Here is a 19,176-nt window from a genome sequence, read left to right as displayed (position 1 = left end):
CATTGGAGCAAAGTTTTCCCATGTGAAAGGACCTCTGGTATTACTGTTGCCAAATTTCTATCAGAATGATTTTTCTCCACCTGGATAATTCCCCTTGCCCTATCTGATTGAGTGGGCAAGTGGACTATTAAATTTAAATTGAGAAGCTTTCAGAGGAATTTGGCTTTCCATCGTCCAACCTGCAGAGAATTTTTATAAGTGTTTATTTGCATCAAACTGATAACATATGCTGGGGAGCAAGGTCTCAAAGGCTACAGAAAATAACAGTTTTGCAGCTCCTTTCATGCATTTGAAATTAAGGAGAGACTATAAAGGCTGACTACATGGAGTTGGGAGAAAGCAAGGTTAGGATTGGATTAGAAGATAGTTAACAAGATTATGTGCTCTCTTGAGGGTGGTTAGTCTTATTTCAAAAGTGTGTTAACCTAAATTCACAGAAACAATGGACAGGGCTTACTTAAGGCAAAGATAAACCTTTACTAAAGAAATTATAGGCCTGGGGCATGATACCAACCATGACCTGCCCAGTTAGGAATTTATGATCAGATCACCCTGTGAGGTTACTGTCCATACGACCCCACTTTTTTTTTTTCATCCACACAAGGTTTTACCTTTGGCTTTTATAACTCTCTGACTGTCACCTACAAAGGCTTATCGACTCTCCCTCTATGAGATAATTCCTGGAAGATCCATGAGAATCTCATAAATGGCACGGGCTATAGAAGATTCCAATTTGGTCAATTCAGATATTCTCAAATATTGCAATAGACTCATTCACTATACCTACACTTATCAATAAGTTAATATTGTTTTTCCTCCTGTCCTCCCATCTAAATTAGTCCACATATAGAAATCAGAGATTTTGTTCTCTGTAAATGACTCTATCAAAAGGTTAACCTTGAACCTCATCAGAAGGGTTCATATCTGCAAGTCCCAATCCCCTTATCTGGAAACAACAGCACTGTAGGTCTGATCCTCTACCCCACACTTTCTTTGGACTATCTTTTGTCCACAGTCACACTTGTAAACTCCAGGAGAGCCCTGATTTTTTTCTTTAATAATACACTTTACTTTTTTGGAATAGTTTTAGATTTACAGAAAAATGAGCAGATAGTACAGAGGGTTCCAGTATACTTCTCACACACATATATAACATATATTGAGGAAAGAAAGTCCAAACCTGCAGAAAAGTTAGATGAGATTACTTGAGCCAAATCTGAGGGCTTGCCCAGAAGCAAGATCTTGGCGGGTTGAGAAAATGCTCTGGAGAATGGCAATTTTGCAGTTTGTTTTTATACACTTAGATTATAGGAGAGAACGTAAGGGAGGCTACATTGGTGGTAGATTAAGGAGGTGGGAGGAAGCAAAGCAAGGAAATCTAGGACTCGCAAAAAGTAAAATGGAGAACTACATACTTCTTTTACATTGGTGGGTACAGGATAGTTAACATTTAAAAACAGTAAATAGATATGGTGTGCTGGCTGGGAAAATTATTGCTTTGCTATCACCATGGGAACGTAGGCTATCGCCCATAGGAACATAACCTTCTAATCAAGCTTTCTGCTTCTGTAACACCAATTACACACCTGACCTGTGAGTTGACAGGTAGTGAATAGAAGAAAGATAGACCTTTTGTGTTCAGACAGAATGAAGAATGGAGTTTTGGGCTTAAAAACCCTGTACCTCTACATTTCAGGGCTGCTTAATTTGGGGTCTGTGTACTCCTGGCAGACCCAGCTGGCTGAATAGTGTGTCCGCTATAACTCACTGAGTTCTGGTAAAAGGTGTGCTTTCATGTAAAAATTATCATTACCTATGCAGCTACTTGATGATTAGGAGAGTTGTTATATTTTATATTTTGACAAATATTCTAATTATCCTGCAGAGAACTGTCTCTGACTTTTCCTCCCACAGCAGTGTTTATGACTTGTGATGATAATAGTAACAACAGCTCTAAGTATCAAGCAGTAACTATGCGTCAAGCCTTGACTTACCATGAGATATATAGTGTTATTTTCCCCATTTTGTTTACAAGATTTAACGAGAGTCCTTTTTCTCATACTGCAGTCCCTGGTGAGCTTGCTGACACACAGAAGGCTGTGCCCCACTGCCATAACTTCTGAATCTCTTTTGGGTTGTTGCCCAAGAACTGGTATTTTTAATAATATCCCAAATGATGCTGTCGTTACTAGTTTGAGAAGCATTGAATAAGAGCAACATTCACTGCTAGCACATAGATCCCGCAAATTAGGTATAATGTTCATTTTCAACGTGAATCTAAGTCTCTGGGTGTTGAGAAGTGAAGAGGCTCACCTACGCCCGCACAGGCAGAAGTGAGACTTTTATAGACCTCGGGCGGTGGGACTTGGCGCCAGCGGTCACAGAAGTCTGTGGCCAGCCCCTTTAAGAGGAAAAGCTCGCCGGGCAGCTGGGCCAATGTCACGGAGAAACCGCAAGGTCCGCTGCCGCCCTCTACGTCCCCTACCGCCCCCTACCGCCCGGCCGGATGCTGGATGGAAAGGCAAGCACACAATCCCGGAGGCTGTGCTTGTGCGTCACCGCCTGGCGCAGGGCCAATGACAGCCCAGGAGAGTGGCGTTTCCTCGGGCCGGGGAGGTGGGGGCCGGAACTTCCTGCGCTTCGGCCCCGAGAGTCTTTTCCCTGGCGGGTGTGTGCGCCCCCGGCCGTGGCGCGTTGCAGGCGTCTTTTCCGGGCCAGGACCCTCCTCCGCGCCTTCGAACGAGCCTTGACCGCCGTGACGCGAGGTCCCCAGGGTCTGCACTGGCCGCGCGCTCTCCGCGGGCCCAGAGTGGGCGCCCGGGCCCAGTTAGCCTTTACACCCGGGAGGTCGAGGCTAGGAGTGCGACCTCCAGCCCAGCTCACACCTCGCCCAGTGCAAAGCAAGTAGGCTGAGCCCGCGACACCCGCCTCAGTCACCCGCCTTGATGGCGGCGGCGTCGAGGCACCTGGCGCAGGTGAGTACCGGCTTTAGGCCCTCAGCCGCCCAGACCCCCACCCGCAGGACCGTGGCGCCTGGTGGAGAAGGTGGGCGTGGTCTACGGCTCTCCGCCTTTCTCATCGCTCTGCTTTTGAGTCTGGGCGCCAGGGAAGTCACTCGTGGCCTAGGGTTCTGAATCCAGGCCAAGGTTTATAGAGCGGTTCTTATTTCTGAAATTTAGTGGGATGAGGTAGAAAAGGTTTCCTGGGCGCAGTGGCCAGCGCAGTTTCCTGGTGGTGAGATCGCGCTGGGAGTGTTCAGAGAGCAGGTGGGCCCAAGTCAATTCCAGTGGCGAGGTGAGGAGATGGGCCTCTATACTGAGGATGTTGGGAGTCACAGAAGGTTCAGAGCAGTGGAGGAAACTGATCTGACTCAGGTCTTATCCGTGTGGATGCAGAATGGAAAACTGACTGGAGTGAGACTGCTGCACTTGTCAAGGTGAACAGTGCAGGTGGCTGCAGGTAGAAGTGATTGGATTCTGAGCCTGTGTTTTAACTAGGGCTGACCAGATTTGTTTGATGTAGAGGGTGAGAAAGAGAAGGGATGACTCCATGGTTTTTGGTTAGCAGAGGGAAGGATGAATGAACCATCAGCTGAGGTGGGGAAGTTGCTCATAGGAGGAATTTTCAGTGGAAAACAAAAGTTAGGTTTTAGCCATGTTGAGCTCTGATGTTCCAGAGACCCCTGAGTGGAAGTGAAGAGTGGGCAGCTAGACACACAGTTATGGTATCCTGGGGGAGGTATAGTTTAAGTAATGAGAGACTGAATACACAAAGGGACAATGGTCAGACCATATGTAAAATTAGAACTTTGGTCCACAACCTGCAGCAACTTGCCAAGGAAACTAACCCTTTCTGTACAATATACAGCTCAGGAAGCCAACCTGCTATTAGTCAGACTTGCAGGAAGTCAAATTACTATCTCTAGTGACAATCCAGGAAGATAAACAACCTTTGTAACAACTAGCCCCAGTGGCCAGGGCTTGATTAATAACTGGCAGCCTCTCTAATTTTTCTTCCTTCTTCCAACTTAGGACCTACTAGAGAAGGTCAAATGTGCACCCTAGCCAATCACATGGGCCGCCCCACTTATAGTTAGCTTGCCTATAGCTCCACCCTGCGAATAGGGCCCATCTGAAGCCGTCTCTTTTACCACTCTAAAACTTCCCCACTCATCTGCCTGCCTTTGAGTCTTCAAACCTAAGCAACATTGGCTGAATCCTTTGTTATAGCAAGCCCAGAATAAATAGGCTTTGCTTTCCTCACTTGGTTGCTTTTAATTTATTTCTGCAGTTAAAAACATCCAAAAATGTGGCATCTGGTCTGTAGACAGGGTGTAGCTCTGTGTCTGATTTAAGATGGTGACCCTTCAGGTCCTGGTGGCAGTGACCCGGGAGGAAAGAGAAGGATGGGGTCTGAGAACTGAGCACAGGGCTTCTTGCTAGGGATCATCATTGGCTTGTTTGGCTTCATAAAGACAGACAAGGAAAAGTGGTGGTGGCTGTGGTGGGGGGGGGGTGGTGTTGTAGGGAAAAGGGGGTCTGGCAGGTGGCCAAATTTCCATGGGGACGTAGAGATAAGAGAAGTTCTGAGTTTTAATCATAACGGAAGTAATGTTACAGTGAGGCCTGGGGTGCTGCTTATTCCCCATCATTCTCAGCAGGCCCTTGTGGTAACCCTGAGTGGGGCCTGGGGATTTTCAGTCAGTCTGGGAAATGAGGTCCAGGGCAAATGGGGTCAGCTGGGAGAGCCACTAGACCCAGGGTAAGTAGGGGCAGGAGGACCAGAGGGGTTGGTTTTGGAATGAGTGTGACTGATGAAGGCACAGAATGTGGAACAGAAGAGGAAGCGGCCCTGGGGACCTGATATCTGAGTGTTGTTCTGGGTGGCTTAGATTGAAGCCAGGAACAGGGCCAACTGAGGAGGCCCCCAAATCAATAGTGGGTGTTGTCCTTGGCAATGGGAGTCATTGAAGGTCTGAGGCAGGATGGTATCATGGTTGTTTTTACCAAGAAGTCTCTGGATGCTTTGTGCAGAGTGACATGTGGGGGATCAAGGAGATGGCTGTGATGGCGATGCAGTGGTGAGGTGCAGAGTTTGAGGAAAATGCAGTCAAAAAAATGATATGCATTAGAGCCCTGGTACTGGGGATTATGGGAGAAGAATGAGGCCACATTTCCATTTGGAAGGGATGACATTGGTGACATTAGGGGAAGGGATCCACAGAAGAGGGGTCTGGGCCCTGCACTTCAGGCCCAGAGCTTATCTGGTGTCTCTCTGCCCACCTGCCTGTTGGTGCTGTGGGCTGACCCGGAAGTTATGTGAAGCCTGAGGAAAAAAGCACATGCCAGTAGAACCAGGACCTGGGATCCCCTCGGAGCTGGGGAACTGCAGAGGAGGGTTAGCAGGGGACAGACAGCGAGTCTTGAGGAGAGAAGCTGATCGTGGAATGAACTGTCCCCATCATGGCAGGTCTGTGTGACCTTTGAGGACGTGACCATTTACTTCTCCCAGGAGGAGTGGGGACTCCTTGATGAGGCTCAGAGACTCCTGTACTGCGACGTGATGCTGGAGAACTTTGCACTGATAGCCTCACTGGGTAAGGCCTTCGCACTCATCCGGGTGTCCTGAGCGCGTCTCTTCCTGTCCTCTTTTCCCAAGAGGCAGCGCTTTCCTTTCCACTCCAGAACATGGGCTTTGCTCCCTTCCCCACTTCCCTGGTGTATGTGCTGTGGGTTCCAGAGCTGAACTTTGCACAAAGTCCCATCCTATTGCGAAGCAGCCCCACCAGCTGCTGTCTCAAAAACGTGTAGGGAAGGGGCCAAGAATGAGGCATCTTGAAATCAGTTCAGTGGATCCCATCTGACTCAGCCGCTCCCTGTCTGGGTGACCGCCCAGACGTGGGACAGTTCTGTCCTGCTCCTTTCCTTTAGCTAACATTTCCTCAGGCCTGACTGTCAGGGACACTATGCACTGATGTGGTTACTATTTGCTGTGACCACTGGATGTTCCTGCCAGACCTCACGTGTGTGTTCTTTTTTAATATTTTGTTTTCTTTCCTGTGGTCTCTGGTGGGGTAGTTCACTTGGGCAAGTGACTAGCCATTTACTTGCCCTGTCTTTTCCTTAGGACTTATATCTTTCAGGCCCCACATAGTTGCCCAGCTGGAGATGGGGGCAGAGCCCTGGGTGCCTGACAGAGTGGACATGTCTTCAGCCATGGCTAGAGGGACATATAGTGGGCCTGGCCCTGGTAAGTGGGAGACGTGGAACCTGTGACATGCTACTGTCTGCACATCGTGCCTGCAGCTTTTTTCATGTTCAACATTATTTGGTGCCAAAGCCCATGGCTGTATCTCTATTTTACCTTTCCTTTCCCATTCTTTTTTTTTTTTTTTTTTTACCATGTCTTTTAAATTTTTTTTATTTTATTATTTTTTTAAATTTATTTATTCATTTCACATTCTTGACGATTGCCCACTTGTCCTTTCTACTTTACTTGGGGCCCCCATCCGCGCCCCACCTTTCAGGCCTCCGTGCTTACGCTTTCCACAGCTCCCTCTGCGGCACTCTCCAACAAGGGCCTACACTTAACGTCATGAGATGTGCACATTCCCTTTAGCAGTCCTTGAACACCAGCCACCCAGTTGCAGTCAGATTTTCCTGAGCCTAGACATAGCCTTCTGCACAGGCCTTGTGTGCTACAGCAGCCAGGGCCTTGCTGAAAGTGAAATGTTGGAGACCCTGCCTTTCTGCTCAAACTGCACCCCATCCTTGTGTCCTTGGTCCTGGTAAGACCTCCTGTGTTTTGTGACCTTGCAAGGCAGAGCACGGCAGAGCGGGCCATTCTTTACCCTGACCTTAAGCCTCTCACCTTGCCAGTAATCCCATGGACTGATTCCTGGGTTAGACATGCATTTGTGCTGGGGCTGTTTTATTTTATTAAAGTTAACATGCACTTCACCAGCATTTCTCTACTTTCAGACACTTGCTGTGGAATGGAGGGTAAGGAGTCACCTTCTGAGCAAAATGTTTCTGTAGAAGGAGTGTCACAGGACAGGAATCCCAAGGCATCTCTATCTACTCAGAAGGACTACCCCTGTGACATGTGTGACCTACACTTGAAAGACGTTTTGTATCCGGCTGAACACCAGGCAACACATCCCAGTCAGAAACCATACACGTATGAGGCAAATGAGAGAGAGTTTGAGTTCGGTGCAAACCTTCACCAGCAAAAGATGCGGCAGGATGTAGACAAGCCTATCAGCAGGGGAGAGGGCAGGGCCTCCCTTGTGAAGAGCTGCAGAGATGACACATCCGAGAACCCTTTCACATTCAGCGAGGGTGGGAAGGACTTTGTGGCTGCATCTGGCTTTCTGCAGCATCAGGTCACTCACAGTGCAGAGGAGCCACAGCAGGGCGCTGAAGGTGTGGAGGATTTTCGCACTGTGCAAAGCCATAACAAATGCAGTGAATTTGGGAATGCTTTCAGTGACAAACCCACACTCGCTCAGCACCAGAGACCCCACACTGAAGAAAGGCCTTATGAGTGCAGCAAATGTGGTATACTTTTTAGCCACGCTGCTGGCCTCTTACAACACCAGAGAGATCATAATAGAGGAAAGCCTTACGAGTGCTGTGAATGTGGGAAATTCTTTAGCCAACACTACAGTCTCATTAAACATCAGAGAGTCCACACTGGAGAAAGGCCTTATGAGTGCAGCGAATGTGGGAAATTCTTTAGCCAAAGCTCCAATCTCATTCAACATAAGAGAGTTCACACTGGTGAACGGCCTTATCAGTGCCCTGAATGTGGGAAATTCTTTAACCAAAGCTCCAGCCTCAATAATCATCGGAGACTTCACACCAGTGAGCGGCCTTATGAATGCCTGGAATGTGGGAAAACCTTCAGACAAAGGTCTAATCTGAGACAGCACCAGAAGGTTCACAAACCAGACAGGCCATATAAGTGCAGCGAATGTGGAAAAGCCTTTAGCCAAAGGCCTACCCTCATTCGGCATCATAAAATTCACACTAGAGAAAGGAGTGCAGAGAATGTGTTACCTCCTTCAATTCAAGAACACACACTAGAGAGAAGCTCAGAGAGTAGTTTTTATAAGGGAGCCATCAGCCAGAAGTTAAACCTTGTTCATCCAAATATTCACACTGGGGAGATGCCCTATGAATGCTAGATATGTTGGAAGGTTTCTGGAGCTAAATTGCATTTTCTGACCATGGACTTTACCAGAGTTTTGTCACTGTCAGTGTTTGCAGCAGAAGCCATCTCAGCTCTACCCACTGGCTGGTCTCTAGAGTGTATGTCAACTGCTTCCTTGTGCTCAGGGAAGGAAGGCAGAACTCTGTCCTCTCAAAGAGGGAATTGCGAGTAGCCTGTGGCCATTAACGGGCCTCATTCCCTTCCATTGTGACTGGTTTAGCTGTGCTCACGACCCATCTCTGGCCATGAGGGCTTGAGCTGGGTTCTGCTGGCAGCTTGCTGAGGTTTACCTTTTTCAAGAACATTGTTGATTCCTTATAATGCTCGTGGAGAATTTATCCAGCCACTGTATTACCCATCTCAACAACTACTTATTTTAGATCGCACTGGTTTGGGTGATAATAAGGGTCTTATTGATAAAGCCACCTTTAATCTTCTGTGTTCTGATCACTGTGTGTAATGGATTGAGAACAGAATTAAGGGCTACCAAATGAACAGGGTTTCCAAATTTATTGCCTCAGAGGGAACAGCAGGATGGCAGAGAACAGCTCTCAGGGCAGATTTGGCTTCGTTTGTATTGCTATGCAAGGCCTCCTAGGTAAAATCATAGGGCTTTTGGCCTAATTTGGTCTGAATTAGTTTGAATTTTTGAGGACTAAAAATTACTCTGAGGTGGGGGCATTTGTGACAAACTCCAGTGCATCTGAGAGCAGCACAAATTTGCCCCCTTGTTTTCAGGGGATCCCTCATATTCCCTTGCACTGTGAACTGACACTGTTTACCTGGTACCTGCCAAATAGCCATATACCTTGAAGTCTAACATCTGGTATAGAGGTGTCTCTAACTGTAAGACTTACTGGGTCCTGTTGGGACCATAATTTATACAGAAACACTGGGCCAAAGGTGATAACAGTAGATGAGACTGAAGCAAGCTAGAGAGAATGTACCTGTTCTAAAGCGGAATCCTCAAGTGTTCCCTTGAATCTGACTGTGCAGGATTCAGGCTTTACAGAAATGTTCAAGGCCTCCAGATATCTGTCCTATGAGTAAGGTCACTGGCAGAGCAAATAAACTAAAGGTTTTGTGGATTACTGCAGGCTCACTGCTCTATTCATCTCAAGGTCATTGCTGCAATGGCAGGAAAATGGTGATTGAGAGGAGGTAGATCCTGTACTCTAGGGATAAAGCATGTGTGACAGCCTTTTTTGCTGCCAAAACAAGTAGAGGTAGTAGTCAATATAAGGTTGCCAAATCTTCCAGTTTTCTAAAATGAATGGAGATCAGAGTTTTATGTGCAACCATTTCTTTTAATGCTTTGTTGAGATGAAATTGTCACCCAATAATTGACTGTACACGTTTGATGTGTACACTTTGATAAGTTTTTAAATATGTATATACTCAGGGAACCAACACTGTCGTGACGATGGACCTGTTCATCACCCAAAGCTACCGTGTGCTCTTTACGATTCCTTTTTGCCTTCCCCAGGAAAAAATTAGCCACATCTCAAGGAATCTATTGATTTACCTTTTTTCACTATAGATTTGTCTTTTCAACAATTTTATACAATCAAAATCATAAAGTATTCTATTTTTGGTCTGTTTTCTTTCATACAGCATAATTATCTTGAGACTCTTGCATGCCGTGTGTATAAATAGTTCCTTTATATATGCATGCTGAGTAGTGCTCTATTGAATGAATCCGCCATATTTGCTTGTTTTATTTTTTAAATTAAAATTCTAATAAAATACATAAAATTTACCACGTTAGCTACCTTTAAGTGCACAGCTTAGCGATATTAAGTACATTCATATTGTGTAACCATCACCACCATTCATCTTAGAACTCTCTATCTTGTAAAAACTCCAGATTCCCCCCTCCAACTTCACTCTTTTGCTCGTGGATATCATCCTACAACTGATTGATCTTAGCACCCTTATCGAAAATCATTCCGTATAGTGAGGGTTTATTTCTAGGCTCTATTCTAACCCTTTGCTCTATATTTCTGTCTTGATGTGAGTACCTCACTGTTTTCATTAATGTAGCTTTATAGTGAGTTCTGAAACTGAGAAATGTGAGTCTTTTGACATTGATCTTCTCTTTCAAGATTGTTTTTAGCTATTTGTGGTCTCTTGAGGTTCCACATGAATTTTAGGATAGTTTTTTTCTGTTTCTGCAAAAAGGTTATTGAGATTTTGATAGGGCTCGCACAAGATCTGTAGATTTCTTTGGTAGTATCAACATCTTAACTACTCAATAATCCAACTCATGAATATGGGACGTATTTCCATTTATGTCTTCATTTCAGAAATGTTTTGTAGTGTTGTAGTACAAGTGTTCACCTCCTTGGTTAAGTTAATGCCTAAGTATTTTTTCTTATTGAAATTGTTTTCATAATTTCCCATGCAGATTCTTTACTATTAATGTGTAAAACTGCAACTGATTTTTTCTATGTTGGTTTTATATCTTTGCTGGATTCATTCATTAGTTCTAACAGTAATTTTGTAGAGCCTTGAGGGCTTTCTGCTGCATCCAGCAGTAGTAAAGCCTACAATGTACAGCGCAGCTCTGGAAAATATACCTGAGTGGGAACGGAAGAGATAAAGAAAAGAAAGAAGACAAAAAGCTGGGATCAGGAGGTCCACTGTCTCTGATGGTGAACATGGCACAGTTTCATTTTTGCAAGCTGCTTTTATACAAGAACATACAATTGCTAGCATAAGCAGTTTCTCTAAGGCATAGCAATACTGTTTCTTTTACTTCTCTGCAGCTGTATCTTATCATGACCTTCAGCTTGTTAGTCTGCCTGTGGCTGCATTAATACTATCTTGTTCTCAAGGAATTTGTGGAGGCGAGGCAACCCTTGATCGTCCTTGCAAACTGCAAGGGCCTTGTCAACTTACAATTCACTCTCCACATCTCCCCCTTTCCTTTTAGCTTGGAGCCACAATGCATGTAGAGCAATATAGGACTATGTTATTTGTCCTTGGAGGATCCGGCAGCTGACTGAAAGGTACAGAAAAAGACAACTAGTAAGCACAAAATCCCCGTCAAAAACCACAAACTGTTTTAACATATTAAACAGACTAAAACCTTGTAAGTTATCTAACAAATCTTTAGCTAAAGCTTGAGAATTGATTATAGTATCTTTTGCATTTCGAATGTCCAAAATCTCTTGGTGTAAATTATGTAAATCTAAGCACAAATTGTTGTGCCAAATACCTTGCAAAAGAAGTCCAACCCTTTGCCAATTCCATTGTGACTGGTTATAAATCACATTAGTAACACAGATTCCCTTATAGGCAGCATGACAGCTTAAACTCATCCTCTTCTCCAAGGCCTCAACTTCATTTCCAATGTGAATAACAACCAATTCAAGAACAGTCAATTTCACCTCTAATTTTAAGTCAATATCCTTTTGACTTTTCATGGCCATGGATGTGTTATGGTCTAATTCATTTACATAATTGGCATTCTGAATGCTTTGTGACAACGCGGCAGCAGCAGTAACTGCCATGGCTACTAAAGACGCAAAGGCTACTAAACCAGCAATAATCAGTCCTATAAGTCTTTTGTACCTGCTCAAGGCAGATTTCATTTCTAACAGAGTTTGAACACTGTTAGCATACCAAGGCTCCTCCAATTTTGTTGGTAACATTATAAAACTAGGTTGATTCAAAACCAATAGATATTACCCTTTGTTATGAGGACTTACACAATTAGTTAAATTACAATTGACACAAGACAATAAGTCCATTCGAAGCATTTGTTTGTAATTGTCTGATTAAAAAGACAGATGGTGGCAACGCAGGCTTGAACCCCATGGCTGATGCTTGATGTTTAAATCTGCAGTAAATGAATCAGACAGATTAACAAAGTCCAGGACTGCAAAGGCACACCACAAGTTCTTTTGAATGTGTCCCTTTGGAATGGTCATCAAAAGGGCTACGTACCTTCCAGGTGTCATCCAGTCTTTATGAGCAACAAGGCAATGAGACCAATCATACACTATCTGCGGCCATCCGGTTGTGTTATGTTCCAAAGGTAGAGGATGAGCACATTCTAGCCAATTCACCCATCCTTTTAGCTCCACTGATGTAGTATTGAGACAATAAGGTATCCCAGGAGGGTGTGTTGCTGACACCGCCATAGTATTATTAGAAAGTCCAAGAATGGTGAGTTGCTGCAAGTACTTAAACATGTCCATGGTCCATTGAGATTAGCAATATTAGCACCTCCCCCCAACCACGGCAGTCTTCAAGTAAGATTCAATTCTCAAAATCCTGTAACCCAAGTATGACTCCCAGCACACAGTGGTACAACTGATGATACCCCTGAGTAATGAAAATTCACCCATTGTGGTTTTATATAATCATCAGGATGGCCCCCAAGAACCCGCTTATCATTAACAAACATGGATACATTAACATCTTCCTATGTAACTGGATGTAACACAGGGGGATTGGGATAATATGTCCAATAGTTCTCTCCTTTAACTATACTTGTACAGCCACAAACGGCTGATCAGGTGTGGCAGGCAAACCCTGGCATCAAACCATGTCCTGCCCTTCCGATGCCAAACGTTTAATATCTCCCCACATGGGAATACATGGCCTCTGAGTCCCTCTGGACTGTGGAATGACTACCGAAGGAGTAATCTTCAGGTGCTTCAGGGCAGAGATGAGCTTCTTTGAGACTGATTCATCCGTCATCTTCACAATGTCTAACCAGCCTTTCAGGCAACCAACAAGGTCTGTCAGCACCTTCAGGAAAAACACACATGCCCCTGAACCCATACTAAAATGGGATCCGGGCCATGCCATTCATTAGTTAATGGATCTTTCCAACGAACTACTGATCGCAGATTCCCCAAAGGGAACCAGAACCTTTCTGCAACTGTTCGACCATCATCAGCTGTATTTAAAAAATTTAAAGTGAAAAGTACATGATTGAATATATTTTGAGGAGTCGTGGGGCTAACTCCCCTTTTTTGTTTTTGTATTTGAAATTTGAGGGTGCAATGAGCTCGTTCCACAATGCCTTGCCCTTGAGGATTATAGGGTATACCTGTTAATATATGTGATCTAGAACTTATGACAGAATTGTTGAAATGTCTTACTAGTATACCCGTCTATTGTCAGTTTTAATTTCCTTAGGAAGGCCTAGGACTGCAAATGTTTGCAAGCAATGACTAATTGCATGACGAGTGCCTTCCCCCAAATGAGCAATAGTGAAAATAAATCCTAAACTGGTATCTACAATAGTATGTACATAGGGGGTATTGCGGAAGGATCCCACATGAGTAACATACATCTTCCATATGTGATTAGGTAATAGTCCCTTTGGAGTCACTCCATAATGAGGGACAGGCAGATGGATCTGACATTGATGACATTGCTTAACAATTTGATAAGCACTTTCCCAAGTCAATCCATATTGCTTCCATAGGGCAGATGTATTCTGATGGCGAAATTGATGACTTTCTATTGCTAACTGCATAGGGGCAGAGAGCGCAGCAATCAACAAATGGTAAATAAGAATAGCTCCATCAGCACGGGTAGCATGATCGGCATGTTCATTTCCTTTGGCCAGTGGCCCTGGGAGCTGCGAGTGTGCTCTAATATGTCCAATGAAGCATAGGTCTTTCCTAGCTTGAATAAGCTTTTGAGCTGTATGAATAAATGGAAGAGACTTTCCTCTGCCATATGTCCAATAAAGGCAGTTTCAATAACTAGACTTACAGTATATAAATAAGCACTGTCTGAATAAATATTAACAGGTTGTTGTGGAAACAACTCTAAAGCCCAGATTAAAGCCAATAATTCAGTTCTCTGAGCCAAAGTCATATTAGTCTGTTTCGAATAAGTCTGTGTAGGAGTATGTACCGCAGCAATATCACTGCTGGAGACATCCGCGAAGACAGTAATGGCCTTAGGGATAGGTACCGGGGAAATTACCTTTGGAAATATTACAGGTGTTTGTAGCAAAAACTGTATCAGCTTATCAGGTGAATAATGATAATCAATGGTTGTGTCACATTGAGCTAATGATAATAACTGTATCAGAATATTGATGCAACTATGCTTGCTGTTTCTGATTATAAGGAATAAATATAGTATTAGCATCTCTGCCTAAGAGCTGTCGCATCCAGATTCGACCCTTATCTATAAGAATAGCAACTAACTCATAGTATGGGTTAAGAACCTTTGGACCAGAATTTGGTAAATGCAGCCACTCTATTGTGCCCGATCTCTGCCAAATGATCCCAGTTGGTAGAGGTTTAATTGGGCTGATTACTAGGAGCAAAGGCAGAGAGAGATCTATACAATAGACCTGTGTTTTTTTGTATTGCTTCATTTACTAATTGTAAAGCCTGTTTAGCAGCAAGAGTTAACTCTCTGGGAGAAGAAGAATCAGAATCAATATATCAAACAGAGGCTGCAGTTGTCCTGTGGTGATTCCTAACTGCGGTCTAAGCCAATTAATATCTCCGGGTAATTTTTGAAAATAAGTGTTTTTAAGGGGTCAAATTGAATCTGCACTTTTTGTGGTTTAACTGTACCCTGCAAAATCAGAGTTCCTAAATATGAAAAAGGTGCAGACCTCTGCACTGTCTCTGGTGCAATGCAAAGACCATAGTTCTGTAAAGATACCTGCAATTCAGCATATGTTTGCAGTAATACTCTTTTCTCTGCATGCGCAAACAAAATGTCATCCATTTAATGGATGATATAGGAGTTTGGAAACTTTTCTCTAATTAGCAATACTGCTTGAGCAACAAAATTTTGACACAGTGTAGGACTATTAGCCATACCTTGTGGAATAATCTTCCATTGATACCTCTTAAAGGGTTTCTTAAAATTAAGTGAAGGAATGCTAAAAGCAAAGCATTTCTTATCTTCAGGATCCAACGGTATAGTAAAAGTCCTTCAAATCTATAATCATAAAATGAAAATTCCAAGGAATCATAGTGGGCATAGGAAGGTCAGGTTGTGTGGCACCAATGATTTCTATAGCCAAATTACCTGCCCAGAGGTCCTGTAATAATCGCCATCTCCCTGATTTCTTTTTAATGACACAAATTGAAGTATTCCAAGGACTAATGGAAGGCTCAATATGCCTTACCTCAAGGTGTTGTTTAACTAGCTGCTGGGCTACAGATAACTTCTCCTGAGTTAGGGACTATTGGTCTACCCAAACAGGATCATCAGACTTCCAAGATATTTTTCCAGCAGTAACCTTACATGAGGTAGCAGGAGCTACCAAGGTCCCAGTTACGAATTTTGATATCCTAACCCAGAGTGATCATATTTAGGTTAGCCTTGTATAGGTTGCATATGGCCTTGTTGTTCTTGCCCTAATCTGCCAAGAGGGGTATAACCTTGTCTAAACATCATATTAGAAACTTGAGTATTTGGACAAAAGATCATAACTTTCAGTTATGACAGAACATCTCTTCCCCATAAATTAACAGGCAGACCAGAAAGTACATAAGAACGGAAGGAGCCCTGTTGACTATCAGGATCTGTCCATTGTAATAACTTTGAGCTTTGTAATGGTCCTTGAGCTTGTCCTATGCCTTGCAGTTCAGCTAAAGCTGGAGCAGTGGGCCAGTTATAAGGCCAATGCTTATCAGCAATAACTGATACATCAGCCCCAGTATCTAAAAGACCAGAAAACATTTTTCCTTCTATCAATAGAGTCATCATAGGTCTTTCTCGTTTAATTTGTTGAAACCAATAAACATCTGAGGAACCAAATCCAGATTTTCCCCTCTTCCTAGAATTTATTACTTTCCCAGGCTTGACATGAGGAATAAGTACTAATTGAGCAATTCTATCGGTTAATAATATTTGAACAATAGTTCATACTGTTGAGCCATCACTTTAATTTCTCCTGTATAATCTTCATCAATAACTCCTGGCAACACCTGCAATCCCTGCATAGTCAAGCTACTTCTTCCTAAAATAAGACCTACTGTTCCAGGATGAATAGGACCCCATATCCTGGTAGGAAATGCTTGTGGCCCCATTTCAGGAGTTAATACGTATCGGGTGGTGGGACTGAGGTCCAGTCTTGCACTTCCTAGCGTAGCGCAGCAGAGTTGAATGGTGGGCTTTCCTGATTCTCCTGTGGCAAAACCATGGACTGGCAGTCCACTCGAGGCAACCACTCCACATTGGGCAGCAGGACCACTGAAGTATTGGTAATTAGTGTCCCCATTATTTGGCGGTGCAGGGGCTGGCCCCAGGGTCCATTTCCCTGAATCAAGTTTCTCTGGACATCAGAGATAGACTTGCATTTATTGGCACAATGGGTTCCTTTTGACATTGGGGGCAAACTCCAGGTAGTTTAGGTTTACTTGCCCCTTGACCACGTAATATTAGATTACTTCCAGAACTTCCAGCTAAGCTCCTGGTGGGACATTCTCTTGCAAAATGTCCGATTCCACCACATCTGAAAAAACTTCCTCTACCTTTCATTACCTTCCCCTGTGGATGCCCTTATATTACCTAGAGACTAGGTTAGGGCAGCAGCCAGAGTGGCCCCTTGCACATATGCTGGCCTGATATCTGCACAAATTCTGATAAAATCAGACAATGCGCAAGTCTTTCTGTAAGGTCTTAATGTTGTCTGACAAGGTTTGTTAGCATTCTCATAGGCAAGTTGCTTCACTATTATTTCCCCTGCTTCGGTATCAAATACTGTCCTAGACACAGCCTGTAAGAGGAGAGAAACAAAATCCTGGTATAGTTCATCAGGGCCCTGCCTTACTACTCAATTCCTCTGATTTAGCCCTGGAAGTAGGAAGACTGTGCCAAACCTTCAAGGCACAGATTAATAATCTGTTGATATACCTGGACCTCATACACCAGCTGCTGCCTGAAATCTAAATATTGTCCTTCTCCAGTCAATATTTCAATACTTATAGGAATATTATGGGCAGCATTACACCTTGCTTACTGTTCACTGAGATCGAACCACTCACTCTGCCACAGTAAATAATCTCCCCCTGATAAACAAACCCTAGCATTCTATTTCCAATAACTGAGAGGCAAGGAGTCAAGGCTTCACTCTGAAAACGCTCAAGCATTGCCAAATTAAAAGGTGCTGTTGGCCCGTATGTAATGCAAGCCTGTTTCAGGTCTTTAAGTTTCTTAAAAGGAACAGCAGAGTTCTCTAACAACTTGCCCATCTACTTGTCTCTCAGTGACCAGAAACACATGAAATCCCCTAGTATCTTCTCCTTGCTCTCTGGCTATCTGCAATCCCCATTGTAAGGGAGAACATATGATTTTAGAGATTACAGTCAAGGTAACAGTATTTCGTTTCTTAGGTTTGGTCCCACAGGAAGGAGCTGCAGGAGCAGCCAAAGCGGCACTTCACAAGATAATTTTGCCAAAGCCACAACCAATCCTGTGGCGGAATCTTCCCCTTCCTCATGGGAGCTTTCCTCATCAGAGGACTCTGTAGAATGACATTTCTCTGTTTCTAACTCCTGCTCATACTTTGATGGCAAAGGCTCCTCAGTTAAAGGAAGAGCTGAAGGCACAGTTTTCTTTAAAGCTTTATAACCCTCTACTGTATTCTTTAATTGCTGTACTATAGCAGGAAGTTGATTGGCAGAAGGTGTAGGGTCAAGAGTGTCCCTTACTAGTCCCCATAAGGCAAAAGTTGAAATATGGAAATCTTTAGGTCCTTCAGCTGAAAAACATTCCCAGAAGTGCACTCCGGCTTTTTCCCATGTTTCTAAATTCACTGTCCCTTCATCTGGGAACCAGGGACAAGTTCCTTGTATGAAATCTAAAAGTTGCTGAATCTGGTGAGTGCACATACTACGCCCCTTAGCCCTAAGCAGATTTTTAAGCATTTGTACAAAAATATTACAGTCCTTTGACCCTTGTTGTCCCATGTTTAACTCCTGATTATTACAGCCTATTCCTTAAATTTACTTAATGCCTTAAATTTACTTAATGCATGTTTTTTTTTTTTTTTAATTCTACCAGGCTGCTATCTGTATTTTCTTCCTTCTCCTTTATTCTTTTGTGCACACTTTTCCAAGGGAGTCTCCTCACCTTACCTGTTTTGTGTCCTCCCATACTCAGGTCCTTGTTCAGTCTCCACCTGCCACGTCCAGCAGTGGTAAATCCTGCCACGTCCAGCATGGCTCTGGAAAATATACCTGGGTGGGAATGGGGGGAGATGAAGAAAAGAAAGAAGACAGAAAGCTGGGATTAGGTGGTCTACTGTCCACTGGTGGTGGACAATGGCACAATTTCATTTTTGCAAGCTGCTTTTATACAAGAACATACAATTGCTGGCATAAGCAGTTTCTCTAAGGCATAGCAATACTGTTTCTTCTACTTCTCTGAAGCCATATCTTATTATGACCTTCGGCTTGTTAGTCTGCCTGTGGCTACATTTGTACTCCTTTGTTCTCAGAAGGAATTTATGGAGGTGAGGCAACCGTTGGTTGTCCTCACAGACCACAAGGATCTTGTCAGCTTATAATCCGCTCTCCACGGTTTTCTACATGTAAGATTATATTATCTATGAACAAAGATAATTTTACTTCTTCCTTTCCATTTGAATGCCTTTTATTTCTCTTTATTGCCTAATTCATCTGGGTAGAACTTCCAGTACGATGTTAAATAGAAGTGGTAAGAGAAGGCAATCTGTATTCCTGATTGAAAAGCTTTCAGTCTTTAACCATTGAGTATGGTGTTAGCTGTGGGTTTTTCTTATATGACTTTTATTAGGTTGAGGTAGTTTCCTTCTGTTGCTAGTTTGTTGTAAACAGGTATTGAATTTTTCCAAAAGCTTTTCTGCATCAGTCGAGATGATCATATGTTTTTTTCTCTTTATCCCCATTTATTCTGTTAATGGGATATATTACATCGGTTGATTTTCATATAGTGAACCATCCTTGCGCTCTAGGATAAATCTCACTTAAACATGTGTTT

General features: G+C 43.5%; 1 protein-coding gene across 2 annotated transcripts; it reads left to right on the top strand.

Moving 5' to 3' along the window:
• Positions 1–2,593: 2,593 nt before the first annotated feature.
• LOC107521412 (zinc finger protein 792) lies at positions 2,594–10,817 on the top strand. 2 transcript variants are annotated; one of them, XM_036232181.1, is made up of 4 exons: positions 2,594–2,975; positions 5,512–5,596; positions 6,127–6,249; positions 6,981–10,817. In XM_036232181.1, exons 1-4 carry the CDS (start codon positions 2,946–2,948, stop codon positions 8,186–8,188), a joined length of 1,446 nt encoding a protein of 481 aa, XP_036088074.1. In that variant the 5' UTR covers positions 2,594–2,945; the 3' UTR covers positions 8,189–10,817. The 2 variants fall into 2 exon arrangements, with proteins under 2 accessions (XP_036088074.1, XP_016021551.2); XM_016166065.2 differs by having other exon boundaries at positions 2,595–2,975; positions 5,470–5,596.
• Positions 10,818–19,176: the final 8,359 nt, after the last annotated feature.

This window comes from Rousettus aegyptiacus, unplaced genomic scaffold (assembly GCF_014176215.1).
Source record: "Rousettus aegyptiacus isolate mRouAeg1 unplaced genomic scaffold, mRouAeg1.p scaffold_m13_p_14, whole genome shotgun sequence".
NCBI lineage: Eukaryota > Metazoa > Chordata > Mammalia > Chiroptera > Pteropodidae > Rousettus > Rousettus aegyptiacus.
This window is presented reverse-complemented; position numbering and strand designations above follow the sequence as displayed.